This window comes from Castor canadensis, chromosome 14, assembly GCF_047511655.1.
Source record: "Castor canadensis chromosome 14, mCasCan1.hap1v2, whole genome shotgun sequence".
NCBI classification, from domain to species: domain Eukaryota; kingdom Metazoa; phylum Chordata; class Mammalia; order Rodentia; family Castoridae; genus Castor; species Castor canadensis.
The window spans coordinates 28,281,599-28,308,336 of NC_133399.1; the positions used below are offsets into that span (position 1 = coordinate 28,281,599).

At 36.0% G+C, this 26,738-nt stretch overlaps 1 protein-coding gene across 1 annotated transcript; it reads left to right on the forward strand.

Annotated features, from left to right (window-relative positions):
* Nucleotides 1–1,060: 1,060 nt before the first annotated feature.
* On the forward strand, nucleotides 1,061–22,472 carry LOC141416201 (olfactory receptor 7E24-like). The gene is made up of 2 exons (XM_074053290.1): nucleotides 1,061–1,092; nucleotides 21,497–22,472. The coding sequence occupies exons 1-2, from the start codon at nucleotides 1,061–1,063 to the stop codon at nucleotides 22,470–22,472; spliced, it is 1,008 nt and encodes a 335-aa protein (XP_073909391.1).
* Nucleotides 22,473–26,738: the final 4,266 nt, after the last annotated feature.

Sequence of the window (26,738 nt, forward strand, 5' to 3'; positions counted from 1 at the left end):
AATGACTACAGTTGATTAAAACCTACAACCATTGCCATGGACATAGCTGTACAAACCCAACACAAAAACACAAGAACTATGATTAAATAAACAGCTTCGTTCTTACAAAAGCCAACAGTTCCACAACAGATGCTAGTAATGGAGTAGGAGATTAAATCTCAGACTAACAATACAAATGAATGACTATAAAAATGATAAGTGAATTTGAATAGGGGACAAATAACTGAACAAATTAAAAGAAAGAGAACAGAAAATCACTTGAGTTAATTCAAACGAGTAGAAATAAACAAGTGAATGAAATAAGGAAGATAATACAGGATATGAAAGTGTAATTTGAAAAATATAGAGAAATCCTTAAAAATCAAATTGAAATTCAGGAAATGAAAAACTCAGTAAGTGAAATCAGAAAGTCAGTTGAAAGCCTTCCTAAGAGAATGGATGAAATTGAATAGAGAGCATAAGGGCTTCAAGAGGAGGTAGAGAATGTAAAATTTCAATGATACCAACAAAAATCCTAGTATTTATGGAATATAGAAGAGCTCTTGGACACAATTCACAGATAAAACATAATCATGGGCATAGGAGGGGAAGTGTAATCTAAAGGCATAGACAACATATTCAAGAAAATAATAGCAGGAATTTCCCCTAAATTTGAGAAAGATGTTCATTCTGCCACAGGAGTATTTTAGAACATTAAACATAAAAGGATTCTATTCAGAGAATATAATAGTGTATATTATTGAATTAGTGTACAAATAATTATATAATATTGAAAGAATATTGAAAGCCACCAAATAGACCTTCCTAGTCATATTCAAAGTAAAAAATCAGAATAATGTCAGATCTCTCAACAGCAATTCTTAAAGAAAAGAAGACATGGAATGATATATTTACAACTCTAAAAGTATATAACTGGTAATCTATTGTATCTACCAACTTAGCCTTTATAACAGGAGTAATAAAATTATTTCCAAGAAAAACCAAAGAAATTCCTGACCAGTAAGCCACCACCACAGAAAAACTTCCAAGAATCCTACACAAAAAGAAGATCATTACGGCCATGTTAGTATGGGAAAGAAAAAACCTCACGAGGTGAGTAGATAGGCAAATGAGGACTAAGAAAGAGCCAAAAATTACAAAAACAACAAAATGACAGGAATTAATACATTCCTTTCTATAACAAATTTGAATGTCAATGGTCTTAACTCTTTAATCATTAGACACATTGGCAGATTGGATTAAAAGCAAGAGCCAGGCCAGGCACAGTGGCACAGGCAAAATGTTTGTGAGACTTCATCTTATCCACATCTTGTGGAATGGCTAAAGTAGTACAGTGCTTGTTAGGGAGTGCAAGGCCTTGAATTCAACACCCCATTACTGCCAAAAAATAGGTTCAAGTATCTGTTGTCTACAGGAAATGCACATTGTTGGCAATGACAAGTGCCCAAGGTTAATATGAACATATGGAAAAAGATATCCCTAGCAATCTGAAGTCAAAATTGAGCAAGAGTAGCTATACTAATATCTCAGAAAGTAGAGTTCAAAAAAGTTATTCAGAAGAGAAAAAGAACATAACTTTTTATTGATAAAATGAACAATTTGTGAAGAGGACATAAGATTTCTAGCCATATATGTGCCAAACATTTGTTCACCCATTTATTAACCTAACACTATTGGATGCAAAACACAGATAAACATCTAGTACATTACTATGGGGGTTTTAATACCCTGGCCTCATGAATAGTTAGGTCATCAGACCAAAAAATCAGCAAAGAGATTTGAGAAGTATCTGTGTAGACCAAATGTACTTGACAATTATGTACAGAATATTCCAGACAATAGCCACAGAATAAATTATTTTCCCCACAACCAATGGGATTGTTTAAAAAGTAGATCCTATTTTAGGACATAAAACAAGTCTTAATGAATATAAGAAAATTGATATAATTTCCTTTGTATTATCAGACCAGAATGGAATAAAAGTAGAAATCAACAAAAGAGAACTACAGAAAATATAAAAACACATGGAGAGTGGAAAATATACTTTGATGATGAGTGGCTCATCAATAAAGTAAGGAGATGGGGAAATCAGTGAATTCCTAGAATCAAATGAAAGCAAAAATACACTTACCAGAAACTTCTGGGCATAGCAAAAGCTGTGCTAAGAGAAAAGTATTTAGTTGAGAGAGTACCGACATTAAAAAAATCAAGGAGACTTAAAATAACATATTGATGTATCTTGAATTCTTAGAAACACAAAAAATAAGCCACCCTCAAAATCAGCAGATAAAATAAAGTAATAAAAATCAGGGCAGATATTAATGAAATGGGGACTAAAGGAACAACACAAAGAATCAATGAAATGAAATTTGGGCCCTAAAAGATACTTTTTATAAAGAAAAGATAAACAACATTGACAAACTCTTAGTCAAAGTAATGAAAAGAAAGAGGGAGAAAACCCAAATTAATAATAGTGGACATGAAAAGTGGGATAGCACAAAATACCAATGGAATTTAGAAAATCACTAGAGAAAAGTTTGAAAAGTTAGATTGCAACAAACTGGAAAACCTAGAAGACATTGACAAATTTCTAGATGCTTATGACCTCCAAAAATTGAAGCAAAAGCACATAAACATCATGCACAGGCTTATAAGGAGCAATGACATTGAACCGGCGACAAGCAGTCTCCCAACAAAGAAAAGTACAGGACCAGATGAATTCACTGCTGAATTCTACCAGATCTTCCATGAAGAACTGACACCAGTGCTCCTCATGGTGTTCTATGAACCCTACAGAGAATGAACACTGTCAAATTCATTCCGTGAAGCACTTATTAATCTGATCCCAAACGCAGAGATGGACATTACAAAAAAAGAAATCTATTGACTAATTTCCTTTATGAACATAGGCACAAAAATTCTCAATAAAATAAATTCAAAACAAATATAAAAGAAAACCTGTAAAAAAGATAATGTGCCATGATTAAGTTGGTTTCATTCCAGGAATGCAAGGATGGTTAAACATACACAAATAAATAAATGTTATTTATTAATAACATTAATGTTATTAATGTTATTAATAAATAACATTAATGTTATTAATGTTATTAATATTATTAATATATTAATGTTATTAATGTTATTAATAACATTAATCAGTTAATAAGCAAAGCACAGGACAAAAAGAAAAATGTCATCTCAATACAGGCAAAAACTTAGAAGGTAACATATAGGCACAGGAAAACAATGCAAGTCAACTCCCTGTATAGCTATCCTTATCTCAACTAGCAAAAACGCTTGTTCCTTCCTATTATTGCTTATACGCTCTCTTCAACAAAACTGGAGATAAGGGCAAAATAGTTTCTGCCTGATAGTGAGGGGTTGGGGGGGATAAGGGAGGGAGCGGGGCAGGGGGAAGAGAGGGAGTGGGGGGAAGGGGGGGAGAAATGACCCAAACATTGTATGTGCATATGAATATAAGAAAAAAAATGAAATGTTTTCCTATGTGACAAAAACAGGATCTTTTTGATAAAATATCTGGTGATAACAGGAATAGAAGGAATGTATCTCAGAATAATAAAGCCTGTATATTCATATATACAGACTACATCATACAAAATGGGGAAAAATGAAAGCATGTCCTCTTAAATCAGGAAACAGTCAAGGTATTCAGTCTCTCCACCCTTATTCAGTATTGATTTGAATTCTTAGCCAGTGCAATAAGGTAAAACAAAGAAATAAAATGATGCAAATAGGGATGTAAGAAGTCATGTTTTCCCTATTTGCAGATGATATGATCTAGATGTGAAACTCCTTAAAGATTCCACTAAAAAAATCCTAGACTTGGTAAACACTTTTTGGATAGATAGGAAGATATAAAATCAACATAGAAAAAATCAGTAGCCTTTTTACCCAGTAGTAAAAAGCAAGGTAAAAAATCAGCAGAAAAACAATTTATATCATAATAGCCTCAAAAAATTAAATATATGTGTTCATGTTCTCCCTCTCTATCTTCCATATATGTATGTGTGTGTGTGCATCTATATATAAATATATATATAATAAAATGATGAAACTTTCTAAAATTGTTTCAAAATGGGGTGGGAGTGATGAAAGAGAAAGATGGAGGTGGTTAATCTAATTTTTATATTATAAGCATGTATGTAAATATAATATATTCTCCTCTACAGCTACTATATGCTAATAAAAATTTTAAAAGTACCTAGAAATACAGTTATCTAAGCAGGTTAAAATCATCATCATGAAAAGTATAAAACATTGAAGAATGTAGTTGAAGAAGTCACAAGAAAATGGAAAGAGCTCCATATTCACGTATGAAGTTAATTACTATCATAAACATGGCCATACTAGCAAAAGCAATTTACATATTTGACAAAAGATGGCCAACAATACAGTATCATTTATAACAGAAATAGAAACTTGATCATAAAAGTCATACGAAAGTATAAAATATACTGAATATTCACAGTAATCCTGACCATAAAGAACAATGTTACCAGAATAAGTGATCCCACAAAGCCATATTAACAAAACCAACATAGTAATGGTACAAAAATAGACAAGAATACCAATTGAATAAAGAACACCCAACTGCAAGTCCACACAGCTACAGCCATCTGATTTTTGACAAAAATGCCAAGAATATATGATGGAGGAAACACAGCCTATTCATCCAATTATGTTTGGTGGAAGGTTGAAATTAGACTCCTGTCTTTTACCTTCTAACAAGTCAATTCAAAATGTAATCATGTAGTTTCATAGAGTATCTGATATTTTGAAACTTCTACTGGAAAATATAAGGGACAGACAAAGAATTTCTTAATAGAATTCTATTAGCCAAGGAAATTGAAGCAGAAAATGACAAATGGAGTTGTGTCACATTTAGAAGCTTCTGCAAACCAATGGAAAGAATTGCAGGAATGACGTGACAGCCAATAGAATGGGGAAAGTCTTTGCCAGTGAAACATTGGACAATACATTAATACCCTCAATATATGAAGAGATTCAAAAATATAATCATTGGAAGACTAATCCAATTAGTAAATGGGCAAATTAATTGAAATGAGAATTCTCAAAAGAAGTAAAAATGGCCAATAAATTCATGACTAATTGTTCAACATCTTTAGCCATAAAGGAAATGGAAATACAAATGACATTTTCATTTCCTCTAAGCACAGTTAAAATGGCTTTCATTAAGAAAGCAAACAATACCAAATGCTCCTGTGGATCAGTGAAAAAGGAACCCTCTTGTGGTAATGTAAATGTGTACAGCAACTAGGGAATTCAGTATGGATTCCATACTAAACTAAAAATAGAATCATATGATCCTCCTATATCACTTGTGTGTATCTAGTTGAATTAATATTAGTCATACAATAGAGACATCTGCATACCCAGGTTTACTGTGTATTCACAATAGAAAAGTGATGGAATGAGCATAATTTCCAATAGTGTAGTGAATGGACAAAGTGGTATATACAAATTATGGGATATTTTCTGGCTTTAAATGAGGACAGTATTAAGTTATTTGCAGGGAAATGGATATAAATGGAGGTCATAATGTTAAGCAAATTATGCAACACTTAGAAAAAGAAGTATTATATTATGTCACATGTAGATAATCTATACCTAAGAAAAATTGGCACAAATAAAAAAGGCATACTGTTTAGTGATGAAGGGTTAAAGAAATATGTTGACAGATATAATCAGTGTACATTATATATGTATAGAAATTAAAATAATGAAATCTGTTATAAATAGAAAAAAGGAATGAGAGGGGAATGAAGTAGTAATAGAGGGGGTGAATACGGCCAAAGTGTGTTATGTGCAAGCATGGAAATATCATACTGAGGCCCCTCTTTTCAGTTAATATAAACTAATTATAATTTTAATAAGTAAAAAACACAAAAAACCTATATGCAATCCGTCCTAGCCGTGAATCATCAATCCTCATGTCTCTGCCACATACATGATGGGATTATAATTGTTGCATTTTGTGCACATTTTATCTCCATATAGAAAAGCAGATGGATATACAAAGTATATAGATGTAACAGAAGGGGTTAACACATATGAGTGTCCCCTGAGTAGAGAAGAATCCCAAATCTATTGTGGACATTCATTTTCACTTCTTACACCATTAAAATTAGAAAATCCTTTGGGACTGAGAATTTTGGATCAATTTGGCTAACTATGAGCTATGTGCATTGAACCACCAAAGTCATATATAGTCCATAATTAGCATGTCACTTCAGCTTCATTTTGATGGCTCTGGTGACAGGGAACCATACATTTACCTCCTCCACTATGGTTGTCTGGATCAGGAAGTTCCTAGCTAACTCTGCTCCCATCACTCCTGGGGACAGAGGCTGCACCTTCCCCATTTCCCAGGCATGTGAAGGTGTTCAGATATTCACTCCTTGGTCATGAAACAGCAGGAAAGCAGCTTAACACAGTAAGTGCTATGAGAGATGCTGGAGGTGGGAAGAACCAAGGATGTTAAGTTTTCTCATTATGAAGATGACTGTTATATATTGTTATACAATATGGGAGAATACAGCATAAAGGAATTCAGTTTCAAGAACTGTTAAATTTATGATGTTTGTTGTGGTGGTATGGTTTTATTCAAAGCTTGCTTTCCACTGCCCATGGTATTCCCTTGCATATAACCTTCACCCACAAAAACTGAAATTTGGTCCCACTAAACTGTTTCCTAAGAACCACAAAATGATTAGGATGTTGATGCTGAGGAAGAGGTGGAGAATGGTAACTAACATCTGGAAATGTTTTGAGGGCTAAGTTGCAGGTGTTGACCCAAGTTTTCTATGGGATTGTTTCATTTAAGATGCCTTAGTTTCCTGTAGTTATAAGTGCCCACAGTATTGTATTATAGAAAATGAAGGAGCACATTGATCTTAAGTAACATGGATCAGGTTGATATGGAGAAAAGAGTACAGACATATATGAACTGGACTACTGGATTATAGTCACAAAATGTCATGATTATGATGTTTTCATCCTTTCTGTATAGTATTCCTTTCAAAATCTTCTGTAATGGTGGCTTGGAGGTCATATATTGTTTTAATTTCTATTTATCATGGAAGACTTTTATTCCTTTATCAATTTTAAATGATAGTTGTACTGGGTAGAGTACCCTAGTACTGAAATTGTTTTCATTTTCCCCTCAAAATACATCACTCCATGCCCTTCTTGCTTTTAAAGTTTCAGTTGAGAAGTCTGTTCTTATCTTGATGGGGTTACCTTTATATGTTATTTGGTTTTTATCTCATACAGCCTTCACTATTCTTTCTCTGTTCTCTGTGCTAATATGCTGAGAAGAGGTTCTATTTTGGTCAAACCAGTTTTGGTGTACTGGAGCCTTCCTGTACCTGAATGGACAACACTTTCTCAAGACTTGGGAAATTTTCTGCTGTTATTTTGTTGAATATATTACATATCCCTTTGGCTTGGATCAGTTATTCTTCTTCAATGCCCATGAGTCTCAGGTTTGGTCTTTTGATGGAGTTTCTGTGTTCTTGCATATTCCTTTCACAACTTTTGCGTCAGCTGTCTAAGAGTTCTGTTTTTCTTTAATATGTATTTTGTCTTCAAGTCCTGGGTTTCTGTCTTCCACTTATTCTACTCTGTTTGAGTGGGTTTCACCTGTATTTTTAATTTGATTTAAGGAAATTTTTATTTCCAGGGTCTCTATTTGATTCTTTTTTCTGAGATTTTCTATATCTTTGTTAAGTTCCTCTTTCATATATTCTGTTGTCTTCTTTATTTCATTTATTTCTTTTTTTATAGTCTCCTTTGTTTCACTTTGGACTTTTTAGAAGTCCTCCCTGAGTTCATTTAGCTGTTTCTCTGTCTTCTCAAGTTTTTATTTGTGGTGTCTTGGTATTAAGTGCATCTGTACTTTCTGGTTAACCATGTTTTGTAGATTCTCCATGAGTTTCTCACTGATATCTTCTATAATTTCCTCTTTGAGAGATTTTTTTTGTGGGCATCACTGAGCTTATTGGTGTTACCATTTTGTTGGAGTCAGGAACTGGGTATTCATTTTCTTCATTTCCCACTGAATCCTCCATTGAATTGTTGGTCTTTTGGGAGGTAGGATTTCCTGGCACCCTTCTTCCCATGCTTCTATGATGTGCTGTGCTTCTATGTTGTTGAGTGACTAACTGGGAATTTTAATCACCTGTTATCTTCCCCTTGACTCAACTATTGTGCTATGACTGGCTTAGTCATTATCTATGCTGATGTGCTATTTCTGTTCCCTGACTAGACAGTATAAATTATCAATAACAAATTCACTGATTCAATCCTAGTCCAGTTATTTACACAATATTTAGTAAGCCCCTTTGTGATATTATTATAAGCTGTGGATATTGGGGGATAATGGTTGTTTGGATAGAGGTGGATATTTAGGTATTAAAAGAGCTGGCACTGGAGGATGGGGAAGAAGAAGGGATGACATGGAAGGGGAGGGGTGAGAGGCATGGGAGTTCTAGGGTACTAAGTCTCTAGTGTGTGTTGAGGTGTAGTTCAGTTATTGTGGAAGGGGGTGCTATTGTCAGGGTTGCCAAGAGATAGGAGAGGATGGGGTAATGTGCACAGTTGGTATAGTAGGCTATTCAGTGGGTGGTGTGCTTTGAGGAGGTTGAGGTAGTGGGGGGATAGGAAGGTGGATGAGAAGAAGGTGAAGGGGGAGAAAGGAAGGTGAGAAAAAGATGGAAGGAGATGAGAAAGAAAAAATTGGGGTAGAGAAATGAAAATGGGGCAATAGAGGACTGAGCCAGTTACTATTAGGACAGAATGGAGAAGGGAGTTAGTAACAGTAAAATGGAAGAAAAAAATGAAGAAAATAAAAGTTAAAATTAAAAATTGAGAGGAACATAAAAGAAAAATAATTTTTAAAAATTAGAATAAAAGTAAAGTAAAATAGAAATAATATATAACATCTACATGTATGTAGATGTTATATATTATAAATATAATAATATATAACTCATTCCTTGAACTCATTATATATAAATATATATATATATATATATATATATATATATATAATGTATTCAGTTAATGAGTGTTCTGGACTCCTTCCTCTGAATTCAGTAGAGGTGGTAATGCTTTTATTTTTCACAGGGGATTTGGCAAAGACTGTCCTGTCCCTTCTTAAGGTTAGTACATTGGGTTGCATGGCAATGAGTGTTGCTCTTCCCAATCAGACAGCTTTGGGGGGGATGCTCACTCTGGATGTTTAAGCCCAGGCTTCCTTAGTGGGGTGGGGCCTTTGGAGCAGGCAGGTTCTCAGAAGTGGTCCCATGATGCAGTCACCAGGTCCTTCCACTTACAGAGCAAGTCTGTGAGTTAGAAATGAGCTTTTCTTTTGGTAAGACTGTCAGCTTCAGCTTGTTCCTGGTTTCTCCAAGGCAGTGCAATGACTGACTTTCTTCACAGAAAGTTGCCCCACCCCCACATGGGCTTTTTCACCTCTGCATTCTGCTGAGTTGCCCCACTCCCACATGGGCTTTTTCACCTCTGCATTCTGCTTTTCCCCAGGCAGAAGAGAAATATCCTCTCCATGTTTTTGGCCACCAGTTTTGTCCAGAGGGAATGCAATCAGCTCCCCTGTTGTGCTAAAATATGAGGTTCCCTCCAACACAAAATGTGTTGTGCTCATCTGGTGAGATAGAAGATTCCCTTGGTTGAAAATGGATCAACTCTATCCCCCTTTACCCCTTCCCTCTTTTCTGAAATATTTTAAACAGGCCTCATTTTTCTATTTACTTACATGTGTATCGCTTGTATTTGAATTAGGTCTATATTCCACATATGAGAGAAAATATGCAACCTTTGGCTTTCTGAACCTGGCTAACTTCACTAAGGATGGTGTTATCAAATTCTGTCTATTTGCTTGCAAATGACAAAATTTCATTCCTCCTCATGGCTAAATAAAATTCCATTGTATATAAATATCATTTTCTTAATTCATTCATATGAAGTGAATAATCTTGGCTGTTCCCATAGTTTAGCTATTGTGAATAATTCTGTAATAAACATGGGTGTACAGGTACCTTTATTGTAGCCTAACTTACATTCCTTCAAGTATGTCCCTAGAAGTAGTAGTCCCTGGAAGATCTATTTTTAGTTTTTTGAGGAGCCTCCATACTGTTTTCCATAGTGATTGTACTAATTTACATTTCCACCAACAGTGTATGAGGGCATCTTTTTCCCCACATCCTTGCCAATATTTGTTGTTCTTTGTGCCCTTCAAGATAGCCATTTTAACAGAAGCAAGAGGCAATCTTTATGTGATTTTGATTTATATTTCCTTTATGGTCAGAGATGTTAAGCATTTCTTTGTGCTTTTTGGCTATTTGAACTTCTTCCTTTGAAAAGGGTATGTTTAGTTTATTTGCCTATTTCTTTATTAGGTAATTGACATTTAGGGACTTCAGTCTTTTGAGCTCCCTGTATGTTTGGTTTATTAATCCCTTGTCAGATATATAGCTGAGAAGATTTTCTCCAGTTCTGTGGGCTGCCTCTTCAATCTGGTAACCATTTCTTTTTTTGCTCAGAAACTTTTTAATTTCAAGTACTCCAATTTGTCAATCATTTCTCTTAGTTGTTGAGCCATTTGAGTTTTATTTAGGAATTAATTGCCTATGCCTATTAATTCCAATGTATTTCTTGCTCTTTCCTTCAGTAGCTTCAATGTTTCACATCTAATATTAAGGTCCTTCATCAGAATATAATATCAGACCCAAAATCTTACAGTCAGTACAGGAAGGAGCAAGAAATACTCTGGCCATAAAGGAAACGCAAATCAAATCCACACTAAGATTCCACCTCACTTCTGTTAGAATAGGTATCATCAAGAGCACCACCAATAACAAATGTGGGGAAAAAGGAACCCTCATATACTGGTAGTGGGAATGTAATCTAGTACAACCACTTTGGAAAACAATATGGAGGTTTCCTTAAAAAAAAAGTTAACATAGGTCTGCTATATGATCCAGCAATACCACTCCTGGGGATATACCTGAAGGAATGTGACTCAGGTTTTTACAAAGGTACCCATAAATCCATGTGTTTTGCAACACTATTCACAATAGCCAAGCTATGGGAACAGCCAAGATGCCCCACTACTGAAGAATGGATTAAGTTAATATGGTGTTTATACACAATGAAATTTTATTTAGCCACAAAGACAGAATTTTTTTCATTTGCATGTAAATGGATGGAACCAGAGAACATCATCTTAAGCAAAGTTAGCCAGGCTCAGAAGGCCAAAATTTACATGTTCTCCCTTATATACAGATTATGGAGCTAAAAAATGCAGTACTATTATAGGACTTGGGTCACACACAAAGGGGAGAACATGCTTGGAGAATGGAGAAAGGAAAGGAAATTAAAACTTGAATGTAGTTTATGTGCTCACTAAAGAGGAGCAAATATAGTAATCTTATACTGGCAGAGGCCACTATGGGAAAAGGAGTAGGAAGTAGTGGAGAGGTCTGGTAGAGATGAACCAATGGTGGATTGTAATATGCATGTGCATGGAAGCAACGTTAGGTGCCTCTCTGTATAGCTATCTTATCCCAAATTAGCAAAAATGCTGTCTTTCTTATTATGTCTTATGTTTTCTCTTCAACAAAATCTGAGACCAAGAGAGCAGAACAGGTTGTGCCTGGAAGTAGGGATTGAGAGAGAAGGAAGGTGACTCAAATAATGTATACACATGTGAGTAAATGTAAAAATGATAAAGTAAGGGAATTCCAAGATGGCGGCTAGAGGTAGGAAGCAGAAAGCGACCCTCCTATAGTGAAATCTTGGAGAGATGCTGGAGACACACTTTGCAGGCATAATCACTGAGAAAAGGCATAACTTTGACCCTCCACATCTCCAGCCGGTGCAGAGAATCTCCACTCCATGTTAAACGGAGAAACGAGGAGGGCCCCGGGGCCGCCAGTGGCCGGCGCCCATATGGCTTGGGAAGAAGCGGACCAGGTGAGCTTCACGGTACCGCAGTAGCCCCACATACAAGCCTGGGCCAGAGCAGCATAGCCCCCTGGACAGACTGACCTCCACCCGGTAAAAAAAAAAAGAGAAACTGAGTAATAAGCAATAAGAAGAGTTAAGACGCTGGAAAGAGGGTGGAGCGCCCTGAGCGCTGAAGATTGGGGGGAAGGGAATCCTTCCCGGGACTGTAAATAAACAAGCCAGGCGGGCCGGAGAGCCTCTGGCGGGAGCGGGGCGTGCGCCCAGCAACCAGGAGCTGGGAAGCTTGTGAGAGGAGGGAAGACCCACTTCCCACGTGAACTGTAAACAAACATGGTGGCCAGCAGGAGCAGCAGCACCACCCAGTAAGCAGGAGCAGGAAAGCTTCTGAAAGTGGCAGTGGGAGGAAAACTTCAGAAGAGAGGGGGGAAGACCCACCTCCCACATGAACTGTAAATAAACACGCAGGCCTGACAACACGGGGGCAGTGTCACCTTTCCCAGTGCTTGGAAAGGGGAAAGCCTGTAGCAGAGGCTCCCACACAGGAGAACTCTGAGCAAACAAAGCCTGTGGGACCAGGTGAGTGCTAGCTCACCCCAGAGATCTGCATAAATAACGCCGCCAGCTACAGGCTGAGAGCAGCAGGCAGGCAAGTCACAGTTGCAGATACCACTCTCAGAACTGTCTCCAGACCCTTTTTTTTCTTTTTCTCCCTACCTTTGATGAGAGAACAACTGAATTAAACCTGCAAGCTGAAAAACTTACTGAAACTGTATTGCATTTGAACTGTGGACACTTGGTGGGGCTTTTGTGTGTGTGTGTGTGTGTGTGTGTGAGTGTGTAGTTTTGTTCTACTTTATGCATCCCCTTTGATGAGACGACTACAGAACAACATCTGAGGCACCAACTCCAGGACTGGAGATTGAGACGGACACCCAAATTATTAAGACTGAAACTGCATTGCATATAAACTTGGAAGTTTTTTTTTTTTTTAATTTTCTATTTTCCATTTTATTTTAATTCATTTTTATATATAGATATTACTTCCATTTACTTATTTTTTATTTTTTTATCTTTGATTTTCAATCCTCTCTCTGTCTCTCTAATGTCTGTTCAGCTTACTGTCGATTAGTACACTAATACTCCCTGTTTATACCTTTGAAACTCTCTTGTCTGATACCTTGTTATACTTTCTCCCTCTTGTCTGTATATTTGTTTTCCCCTTTTCTTTAACTTCTTGCTTTCCATCTCAGCTCACTCTTCCATTCTAAATATTACCAATGTTATTATTACAAGCTAGAAAATACTTAATTACACACAGTACAGGGACAGTAACAACACCAAGGACAATGATGGGAAGACAGAAAAAACAGGGAAACCAGTTTCCCCACAGCAAAAACTTAGTACAGGAACAAGAGGGGAATGAAGAGAACAGAAACTCAGATCCAGACTCCAACAAAATGAAGATAAACTATGCCAAAGGACCCAATGAAGCCCACAAGAATAATTTAAAAGAAGACATACTACAAGCACTCAATGAGAATTTTATAGAGATGATACTGGATAGGGTCAACCAAAATGTACAGGAGACACTCAAGAAATTCCAAGACAACAAAAATAGAGAATTTGAAAAAGCAAAAGAAGAAATAAAGAAAACCATAGAAGCACTGTATAAACACCAAAGTGAAAGAGAGAACACAATGAATAAACGGATAAATGAACTCAGGACAAAAATAGACAACAATAAAGAAGAAAACTGCCAGAATATGGAAAACCTCAGAAAAAAGAACGAAACAGAACTGCAAAACAAAATGGAAGGCCAATCCAGCAGAATAGAACAAACAGAAGACAGAATCTCAGAACTTGAAGATGAAATGGTAATTAAAGGAAAAACCGAAGAACTATTAATTAAACAACTCAAGACATGTGAAAAGAAAATGCAAGAACTCACTGACTCCATCAAAAGACCAAACTTGAGAATCATGGGCATCGAAGAAGGAGAAGAGGTGCAAGTGAAGGGAATGCGTAATATATTCAACAAAATAATAACAGAAAATTTCCCAAATCTAGAGAAAGATATTCCCATACAAATGCAAGAGGCCTCCAGGACACCAAACAGACCAGATCAAAATAGAACTACTCCACGACATATCATCATTAAAACAACAAGTTCAGAAACTAAGGAAAGAATATTGAAGGCTGTAAGAGAGAAAAAACAAGTAACATACAAAGGAAAACCCATCAAAATCACAGCAGACTTCTCAACAGAAACATTAAAAGCAAGAAGAGCGTGGGGTGAGATCTTCCGGGCACTGAATGAAAATAACTTCAACCCCAGGATACTCTACCCAGCAAAGCTATCGTTCAAAATAGATGGAGCAATAAAAGTCTTCCATGATAAGCAGAAACTAAAACAATATGTGACCACAAAGCCACCATTACAAAAGATTCTGCAAGGGATCCTGCACACAGAAAGTGACACCCAACTTAACCATGAAAAGGCAGGCAGCACCAAACCACAGGATAAGAAAAAGCAAGACAGTAGAGAGTAACATCAAGTTAGGTACACACAATCAAACCTTCAAATAACTAAGATAACTAAATGGCAGGAATCACCACATACCTATCAGTACTAACACTTAATGTTAATGGACTTAATTCACCCATCAAGAGACACCGGTTGACAAAATGGATTAAAAAAGAAGATCCAACAATTTGTTGCTTACAGGAGACTCATCTCACCGAAAGAAATAAGCATATGCTTAGGATGAAAGGCTGGAAGATTTACCAAGCCAATGGCCCCCGAAAACAAGCAGGAGTAGCAATAATTATCTCTGACAAAGTAGACTTCAAACCTACATTGATCAAACGAGATAAAGAAGGACATTCCATACTAATAAAAGGGGAAATAGACCAAAAGGAAATAATAATCATCAATCTGTACGCACCCAATGTCAACGCACCCAATTTCATCAAACATACCCTGAAAGACCTAAAAGCATATATAAACGCCAACACAGTGGTTGGGGGAGACTTTAACACTCCATTATCATCAATAGATAGGTCATCCAAACAAAAACTCAATAAAGAAATCCAAGATCTAAAATATGCAATAGATCAAGTGGACCTAGTAGATGTCTACAGAACATTTCATCCAACCTCCACACAATATACATTCTTCTAAGCAGCCCATGGGACCTTCTCCAAAATAGATCATATCCTAGGGCACAAAGCAAGCCTCAGCAAATATAAGAAAATAGAAATAATACCGTGCATACTATCTGACCACAATGCAGTAAAAGTAGAACTCAACAACAAAAGTAAAGACAAAAAACATGCAAACAGCTGGAAACTAAATAACTCATTACTTAATGAAGAGTGGATCATCGATGCAATAAAAGAGGAAATTAAAAAGTTCCTGGAAGTCAATGAAAATGAAAACACAACCTACTGGAACCTATGGGACACAGCTAAGGCAGTCTTGAGAGGAAAGTTTATAGCCATGAGTGCATATATTAAAAAGACTGAAAGATCCCAAATCAATGACCTAATGATACATGTCAAACTCCTAGAAAAACAAGAACAAGCAAATCCCAAAACAAATAGAAGGAGAGAAATAATAAAAATAAGAGCTGAAATCAACAAAATAGAAACCAAAAAAACCATACAAAGAATTAATGAAACAAAAAGTTGGTTCTTTGAAAAAATAAACAAGATCGATAGACCCCTGGCAAACCTGACTAAAATGAGGAGAGAAAAAACCCAAATTAGTAGAATTAGGAATGCAAAAGGGGAGATAACAACAAACACCATGGAAGTCCAGGAAATCATCAGAGACTACTTTGAGAACCTATATTCAAATAAATTTGAAAATCTTAAAGAAATGGACAGATTTCTAGATACATATGATCATCCAAAACTGAACCAAGAGGAAATTAATCACCTGAATAGACCTATAACACAAAATGAAATTGAAGCAGCAATCAAGAGTCTCCCCAAAAAGAAAAGTCCAGGACCTGATGGATTCTCTGCTGAATTCTATCAGACCTTTGAAGAAGAACTGAAACCAACCCTCCTTAAACTGTTCCATGAAATAGAAAGGGAAGGAAAACTGCCAAACACATTTTATGAAGCCAGTATTACACTTATCCCAAAACCAGGCAAAGACACCTCCAAAAAGGAGAACTATAGGCCAATCTCCTTAATGAACATTGATGCAAAAATTCTCAATAAAATAATGGCAAACCGAATTCAGCAACACATCAAAAAGATTATTCACCACGACCAAGTAGGCTTCATCCCAGGGATGCAGGGGTGGTTCAACATACAAAAATCAATAAACGTAATAAACCACTTTAACAGAAGCAAAGACAAAAACCACTTGATCATCTCAATAGATGCAGAAAAAGCCTTTGATAAGATCCAACATCATTTCATGAAAAAAGCTCTAAGAAAACTAGGAATAGAAGGAAAATTCCTCAACATTATAAAAGCTATATATGACAAACCTACAGCCAGCATTATACTTAACGGAGAAAAATTAAAACCATTCCCTCTAAAATCAGGAACCAGACAAGGATGCCCACTATCTCCACTCCTATTCAATATAGTACTGGAATTCCTAGCCAGAGCAATTAGGCAAGAAGAAGGAATAAAAGGAATACAAATAGGTAAAGAAACTGTCAAAATATCCCTATTTGCAGATGACATGACCCTATTCCTTAAAGACCCAAAAAACTCTACTCAGAAGCTTCTAGACATCGTCAATAGCTATAGCAAGGTAGCAGGATATAAAATCAACATAGAAAAATCATTAGCATTTCTATACACTAATAAAGAACAAACTGAAAAAGAATATATGAAAACAATTCCATTTACAATAGCCTCAAAAAAAATCAAATACCTAGGTGTAAACCTAACAAAAGATGTGAAAGACCTCTACAAGGAAAACTATACACTTCTGAAGAAAGAGATTGAGGAAGAGTATAGAAAGTGGAGAGATCTCCCATGCTCATGGATTGGTAGAATCAACATAGTAAAAATGTCGATACTCCCCAAAGTAATCTACACGTTCAATGCAATTCCCATCAAAATTCCAATGACATTCATTACAGAGATTGAAAAATCTACTGTTAAATTTATATGGAAACACAAGAGGCCACAAATAGCCAAGGCAATACTCAGTCAAAAGAACTATGCAGGAGGTATCACAATACCTGACTTCAAACTATATTACAAAGCAATAACAATAAAAACAGGATGGTACTGGCACAAAAACAGACATGAAGACCAGTGGAACAGAATAGAAGATCCAGATATGAAGCCACACAACTATAAGCAACTTATCTTTGACAAAGGAGCTAAAAATATACGATGGAGAAATAGCAGCCTCTTCAACAAAAACTGCTGGGAAAACTGGTTAGCAGTCTGCAAAAAACTGAAACTAGATCCATGTATATCACCCTATACCAAGATTAACTCAAAATGGATCAAGGATCTTAATATCAGACCCCAAACTCTTAAGTTGATACAAGAAAGAGTAGGAAATACTCTGGAGTTAGTAGGTATAGGTAAGAACTTTCTCAATGAAACCCCAGCAGCACAGCAACTAAGAGATAGCATAGATAAATGGGACCTCATAAAACTAAAAAGCTTCTGTTCATCAAAAGAAATGGTCTCTAAACTGAAGAGAACACCCACAGAGTGGGAGAAAATATTTGCCAACTATACATCAGGCAAAGGACTGATAACCAGAATATACAGGGAACTTAAAAAACTAAATTCTCCCAAAACTAATGAACCAATAAAGAAATGGGCACGTGAACTAAACAGAACTTTCTCAAAAGAAGAAATTCAAATGGCCAGAAAACACATGAAAAAATGCTCACCATCTCTAGCAATAAAGGAAATGCAAATTAAAACCACGCTAAGATTCCACCTCACCCCTGTTAGAATAGCCATCATTAGCAACACCACCACCAACAGGTGTTGGTGAGGATGCGGGGAAAAAGGAACCCTCTTACACTGTTGGTGGGAATGTAGACTAGTACAACCACTCTGGAAAAAAATTTGGAGGCTACTTAAAAAGCTGGACATCGATCTACCATTTGATCCAGCAATACCACTCTTGGGGATATACCCAAAAGACTGTTACTCCAGAGGCACCTGCATATCCATGTTTATTGCGGCACTATTCACAATAGCCAAGTTATGGAAACAGACAAGATGCCCCAGCACTGACGAATGGATTAAGAAAATGTAGTATCTATACACAATGGAATTTTATGCAGCCATGAAGAAGAACGAAATGTTATCATTCGCTGGTAAATGGATGGAACTGGAGAACATCATTCTGAGTGAGGTTAGCCTGGCCCAAAAGACCAAAAATCGTATGTTCTCCTTCATATGTGGACATTAGATCAAGGGCAAACACAACAAGGGGATTGGACTATGAGCACAAGATAAAAGCGAGAGCACACAAGGGAGAGATGAGGATAGGTAAGACACCTAAAAAACTAGCTAGCATTTGTTGCCCTTAACGCAGAGAAACTAAAGCAGATACCTTAAAGCAACTGAGGCCAATAGGAAAAGGGGAACAGGTACTAGAGAAAAGGTTAGATCAAAAAGAATTAACCTAGAAGGTAACACCCACGCACAGGAAATCAATGTGAGTCAATGCCCTATATATAGCTATCCTTATCTCAACCAGCAAAAACCCTTGTTCCTTCCTATTATTGCTTATACTCTCTCTACAACAAAATTAGAAATAAGGGCAAAATAGTTTCTGCTGGGTATTGGGGGAGGGAGAGGGAGGGGCAGAGCAGGTGGTAAGGGAGGGGGTGGTGGCAGTGGGGAGAAATGAACCAATCCTTGTATGCACATATGAATAATAAAAGAAAAATGAAAAAAAAACCCAAAAATTCAAACAAAAGGGCTGGGTGAAGGGTGCATGTCTCAAGTGGTGGATGGTTTGCCTAGCATGCAAGAGGCCCTGAGTTCAACCTCCACTGCACCAATAAATAAAAAAATAAATAAATAAATAAATAATCAGTGGGTGGAAGTTCCATGTGCAAAACTCCACAGAGTTTGTTCTGACTGTGGAGGTTAAATAAAAGCCTATTCACCATATAAAAAAAAAAAACAAAATGTCATACCTGGAGAACTCTGACACGATGTCCCTTGATAACCCAACCCAGCACTCCAGGAAAAGATGTTTTCTCTCTATGCTTTTTTATTCATATTCATGATAGATCAAAAGTAACAGAATTTATGTCTAACATTAGTGCAAAATAATATTAAGGTATTATTGTTAATAATAATAAAAGTGAAATATCATGTCCTCTGATGTTACAGTATTATTTTTCAAATGGGACACATTATTTTTATCTTCATAGAAATATATGCCTGTATTCGGAGAAACATGAAATTCACTCTTTTTATTTCTGATTTTGAAGAACCTATGTTCTGACAGATACACATGTGGCATCAAAAATAATCTGTTGAAAATTGAATAGATGCTTCCTTGGTGTCCAACAGTGGCTGTAATCATTGTGGCTTTACAACAGCCTGTAATTATCTGTCTTTGGCTTATTTCATTTCATGAATCTCCCACTGAACTAAAGACAAGATAAAATAATACTTCTTTGTGTGTGTTCCTTCGACACATGGGCCCTATACTTCCATTATATCATGTCTACATCAATCAGTCATTTAAAAACAGGCAGGGTTTTTCATGGTACAAAAGGAGAAAAGTGTACAGATGACAGGCACATGTAAATCTCATACCTAAGCTGAGACACATTTTAGATCTTCACATAATCCAGGCCTCAATAACATTTGAGGTTTTTATTCAACCCTGAGCCCACTATTTCCATTTGTTTGGGTTCTTTTCTAAAATAATCATGATTTTTAAAAGGTGCCATTTTCTGACTTCTCTTAGATGTTACACTTTTGTGTTGGCTGGGCGTTATTCTCCCTAATTCCATGAAGCTCTATGAGCACAGACAGGTGGAGATATTTGCACATATATTCTGCACAATTTGCTATGTTAATAACCAGTGACATGGGACAAAAATGTTGATTTTCTGGCTCCCATATCTCCTCACTCAGAAGGAATGTACAAATGTATTATTGTTCCCAATCAATTTGAAATTTCAAACTGCCAGGTTAAAGTGACAAGAAGTCAAAATAATAAGAGGATATACATGATAATGAATGATTTTTTAAAGATAGAGTCTGCAGAATAGCCCAGACTCTATTCATTAAATGGAAATCTTCCTGGTTCAATGTCACGAGTACTAGGATTACAGGCTTGTGGGATTATACCAGCTCTTGATTTTTTTAAAGTGCTAATTATAAGGATGAAAGAGTAAAATTGGTCATATATTGTGCATTTGAAATCAGATAACTATCTCCCACCAAAATTTTTGTAGAAATTTTCACTTATGTGTCATGCAGAAAGATAAAATTTATTATATAAAGTTTGTTGAAACAAGAAACTTAAAATTTCAAAAATTTTCTCTCTCAGTTAACATTGTTTATCATTTTAAGCATTTGGAATAGCTCTATGTTCTTCACAGGGAGACTTAAAACCACCACAAATGTAAACTCACATGGCATCAATAGATGCCATGATCTGCATTAGACAAATGAACTTAAGTAATGATTTTAGAGAATCTATTTAGTGAAACAGAAATCGATAATGAAAAATAAGTATTCATAGGAATATTTACTCCAATATTCATGATAATAGTTCCATTTATGGACAGCTGTTCAAAAGAATGCAATCATAGAGAGACGCCTGAAAATCCAAATGTTCAGATTTCTAAAATATGTTATATATGATGTAAATATCATTAAATATTTATATGTTATATAGGTAGTGGCTTATTATTGACATCAACACTAGTTAATATTCCTTGGACATTTTTAAATGCCAGAAAGTATTCAAAGTCTATGGTTTTCAATTCCAGTTAAAAGTGAACGCAAAAACTTCGAATGTGTATTCTCTTTATGTTACTGGGATTGATTTGAGGCCAGAATACTTGAATACTTAAGGTTATATATATTAATAAGTGAAACTGAGAATCACCATATATCATGGTAAAGCACTTCCTTACAATAATCATGTAAGGTAATTATTTATAACACCTTCTTTACAGTTGATGGGAATGACATTATTTCCTGGCATGTTTACATTATTTTCTGTACTCTTCACTATTGTAGATGTGCTTTTAGATGTGTTGGTGTGCTTTTAGATAGTAAGTGTGCTTGTAGATGAAGTAATTAACTTGGAAACCTAAATGAGAAAGTGCAAAGAATGGATTTGGCACAGAGATAAATATTGGAGGAAGAGATTTGAAATTCAAGTGTGAATACTTGTGAGCACATGAATTCAAAATACATAGAGTGAGTGGGTGGGTATTTTATTTGTTTCACATTCTAACAATTTTCTTTTCTTTTTCAAAAGGGTACTGAGCAATAAAGAAACAAAAAATGTCACACTTGTCTCAGAATTCCATCTGAAGGAACTCTCAGAGGATCCAGATCTGCAGCCCCTTCTCTTTGGACTGTTCCTGTCCATGTACCTGGTCACAGTGCTTGGGAACCTGCTTATCATCCTGGCTGTCAGCTCTGACTTCCATCTCCACACCCCCATGTACTTGTTCCTCTCCATCCTGTCCCTGGCTGATATCTGTTTCATCTCCACCACAGTCCCAAAGATGATTGTAAATATACAAACTCACAGCAGAGTCATCTCTTACGTGTGCTGCCTGACACAGATGTCTCTATTTATCATCTTTGCATGTATGAATAGTATGTTTCTGACTGTGATGGCCTATGACAGGTTCATGGCCATCTGTCACCCTCTGCATTACTCTGTGATTATGAACCCTCGATTCTGTGTCTTCTTAGTTTTGGGGTCGTTTTCCCTCAGCCTGTTTGAATCCCAGTTGCATGATATAATTTTCTTACAACTTACATGCTTTAAAGATGTGGAGATTGGTAATTTCTTCGGGCATCCTTCTCAGCTCTTAAACCTCGTTTGTACTTATGGCTTTAGCAATAGCATAATCATGTATGTAATAGGTGTCATACTTGGTGTTTTTCCCATATCCGGGATCCTTCTCTCATACTATAGAATTATTTCTTCAATTCTGAAAATTCCATCATCAGGTGGGAGGTATAAAGCCTTCTCTACATGTGGATCTCACCTGTTAGTTGTTTGCTTATTTTATGGGACAGGACTTGGAGAGTATTTTGGATCTGCTGTTTCCCATTCTTGCAGAAATAATTCAGTGGCTTCATTGATGTACACTGTGGTCACCCCTATGCTGAATCCATTTGTCTACAGCCTGAGGAGTAGGGACATTATTAGTGCTCTGAAGAAGCTTCAGAATAGAATAGTCTACCCTCAGGTTGTTTGGCATCCATTTAGAATGTAGGTATGATGGTCCCAATTCCAGTGGTTTCCATACTTGTGCCTGTACCTAATGTGCATTTTGAATTAGGAAGCTGCTGTTTATCTCTGTTCAAATCTATTGTAAAACCTGAGACTTTACTGAGAACCATTCAGTAAATGGATCTGAACTCATTGGTTGTGACTCAATAGAATGTTAGTGGAAATCTGTCAGTTTGGTAGGAGATGAAGGATACAGGATGGTGTGTCTGAAACACTGTGTCCTCCTCGTCAGTATAACCCTGTAGCTTTGGTAACCACGTTATTGGATCATAATATGGAGAACATAAGCTATGAGGATTTTAAAGTTTATGTTTTTACTTGTGGTGGGCACTAGAGATTTAATTATGATTGCTTTTCTCCCCACTGCTTCTACTTCCCTGAAAATCTCATCCAATCTTAGCCAATGTGGAAACAAGTAAGTCTCCCCTAAGCACAACAAGTGGTTTATGAAGGTAATGTTGAAGACAGGAATTGATAAGGAGTCCTAGGCTCTCAGCTATTTGCTCTATATAAATATATAAATTATTTTCAATTAACCTTCAGTAGTTAACCCTTGCTTATAAGTTCAACAATATATTTATTTTTAAACATGAAATCTACCCCAGGCTCATGTGTTAAATTCTTTTCCCAAACTGTGCTAATATTTTGGGAGGTGTTTGAAACTTTGGTAAATAGGACCAATCCGAAGGAAGTGTCTTACTGGGGGTGTTGCTTTAAAGGTTAAATCTGAACCCTGGTTCCTTCCCTTTTCTCTGTTTCCTGCCTATCCTGAGGTAAGAAACTTCTTCACTGTGAACTGTCACTACTTATTTTCACAACTATAAATAAAAGAGTTTGTGTTTTGAAGAATACCAAAATATTGTCAGCAGACTAAAATAGGATACTATATCACTAAAAATCTAAGTATCGCTTGCCATTTATGTCACAAAATGTGTAGAGTTGATATAAATATAGTTGCATGTATCAAATATATCATAGTTGAAGTCACCCCTCCATTGTACTCCTTGATACTCTCCTCTAATCATTCCTTGAATGGATTCATCAGGTATCATTAGTGATATATTGTAAGAAATTTTGTAAATGTCACAATGTGCCCCCACCCAGTATGACAATGAAAGAATTTAAAAATTGAAAAAAAAATAGTGCAATTAATACCATTGAAGTATCTGCTAAATATTTTAAAAATTGCAAGTTTTTAACATATATTTTAGTAATTTAGATTTGCAAATAACACAGAAGGAACTTTAAAAATATATTGATGTGTTTATTTTCAGATCATATAAATATTTCACATTTTGCTAAAATACATAGAAGTGAAGAAGGGATTATTACACAGGAGATTTTCCTGGATGAGGAAAATTGCAGAATCTACTGTGGACATTCATTTCCTCTTGTTATTATGTTAAAAATAATAAGTCCTTAGAGGATGAGCTGGCTAAGACAAGTTTTCTTAATTAGAAGTTCTGCACATTGAAACACCAAGGTCATGTAATCCACAATTAGCCTATTCCTCCAGCCCTTCATTTGGATAGTCCCAGACAATTTGGACCATATATTTGTCTCTTTCCACCTTGCCTGCATCTAGAATTTTCTAAACGATCTATTTCTGTACACCAAGGGGACATGGGACTGAGCCTTCTTCATGCACTAATCATGGAAGGGTGCTCTGATCTGGACTCCTTGGTCATCACTCAGCAGAGAAGCAGTTTCACTTAGTAAGTGTTGAGAAATGTTAGATGTTGGAGGGGATATTGAAAGTTTTTTTCCTTATCCCAAGGACAAACCTGAAAAAACTTATCAAGGTAGGAGGATACTAACATGTATTTTCACTTATGAAAATTGTGAAGTATATATTCCCAGTTTTGGTGGGGTTAACAGTAAATCTTATGGAGAATTTCCTTTCTACTCTCACTGCTTCTAAAGTGTAGATACCACACTCATAGCAGCAGGTAATGTTTCTCTAAAATGGTGAGGAAGAAAGGCAGACAGTAAAAATCTCATCTTTATTTGTTTTACAGATCTTTTCCAGTTCCAGGGGCTTAGCAATGACTTTTCTGTACCTTGTTTTATTTAAGATTTTCATGTCCATTGAGTTAAAAGTACCCCATTATTATTATCTCACAGAGAAAGAATGAGCACATTGCTCCTGTGTAACCTGCACTAAGTTGGTGGGAACAAATGAGGGAGGCCATGACGGCATAGCACTCTGATTATGGACACAGGACATCACCATATGGGAATATTGTCAGGTTTCCCCTTACAACACACCCCGATATTGTACTTTCTTCTTATCCAAGGAAAAGACACTTATTTTGGAGATTCGTTTTATATGGAAAGACAAAGCATTATATGCCACTAGCTATTTTCTATAGGAAGAACAGTCAAGCATCAAAGGCAAAGATAGCAGAGTGTGCACATCATAGTTCAGAACAGGATATTATTGGAACTACTCCAGGATATTCTTTTTTATTATCATATTATTGCAGTCCTAGGAGAACATTGTGAATTTACAAAAGTGTTTAAATATATCTCAGCTAAATTCACCCTCTCATCATTCTCCTCAATCCCCATTGACACCTTCCAAGAACAGTTTAAACAGGCTTCATTTTTTTCATTTTCATACATGAGGATATATTATTTCCACCATTTTCACACTACTTCCCTGTCATTGTATTCTCCCCCTTCCCCTGGTACCAACCTCCTGACAGGACCTATTTTACCCTCCTGCTTTTCATTTCTGAAAAAAAGCTTTTTTTATGTGATTACGGTTGTTTTGGGAGTTTATGACATATCCATGTATTTATGATTAGTTTCCCACATCCTTCCCTACACTTGTATTAGTTCATAATCTCAAAAGTTCTGTTTCTTGTATCCTACTCAGGAAACTGGGTGGAGGTTGAAAATCTGCATCCAATATAACTGTGATTAAGATATCTGCTTGTTTATGTTGATTGCAAACAATAAAAATTAATGCATTAGATGTAAAGTCTGAAAAAATAATTTATTTTCTTTGGAACATGGTTTTTGTACATAGCCCAGGATGACCCCAATTCACAATCTTCCTGCCTGAGCCTCCCAAGTGCTGGAATTACTGGTGTTCTCTACCACACCAGGATCTTGAAATTTAATTTTTAACCATAATGGCTCCACTTATTTCACTTATGTTAGGTTGTTAGTATCTTGGAGATTCATCATGGTTACCTGAGTTCATTTCCAGTTGAGATGGCTGCAGTCAGTACATTGCTAAAAGTATATGGGTGCTCCATATGGGGATAGTATAATGATGTTTATCTAAAACTGACCAAAATAAAATTCAGACATTATTTATAGTAGCAAGGTAAATTTCCATACCATCCAGTTATACTATTCAAGTTAAATGACTTGTGATGTGATTTTACTGTTTTCTTAATTCTTTAGCAAGAAATTTTATTTTGGTCTTTTTTGTTATTCTATGCATATATTTGGAAAGACATGCTAATGTTTTTTATTTATGATTATGCCTGTAGATATTTCTCATAATACCTGTAAAGGAGCTAGTAAAAAGTCAGAGGTAGTCTCTATACAAGGATGAATATATAAATTTTAAACCTTCTGAAACCACCATAAGAAAGGGGACTAAGATAGAAAAAAAAAGAGATGAAATGAACCAATTGGGGTTATAATACACATATACATGGAAATGTCACAAGAAAACTCCTTATGTAACTACCTTAAAAATTCAATTTTTTTCTTTTACAAATAAGAGAATATGAGGACAGAGCAGGTTGTGTCTGGAGATTGGTAGCAGTGGGAGGGGAAACAAAGTAGGGAAAGGGTGTGGGATGGTGAATGTTGTCCAAATACTGTGTACGCAAGAATGTAAATGGAAAAATGATACCTGTTGGAACCATTCCAGCAAAGGAGGTGGGGGAAGCAGGAACATGGTAAAGAAAGTGAAATTAAATTATGGTATATTTGATACATTGTAAGAACATTTGTAAATGCCACAATGTACTCCCACCCAGCACCACCATAAAAAGTTAAAAACAAAATACCACAGAACAGCAACAACAACACATTCTCTGTTAAAGGAAACATATGAACTTCCTTGGTTTTCAATTCTTGGCCATAAACAGTGTGGCTACACCTCATCTGGTGATTTACCACCCACCATTACATTCTTTTTAGGAATGTTCCATCAAATTAGAAAGAAGATGAAGTATATCTTGTTTGTAGGAATGTCATGGAATAATGACCACTGTAGCCCTGT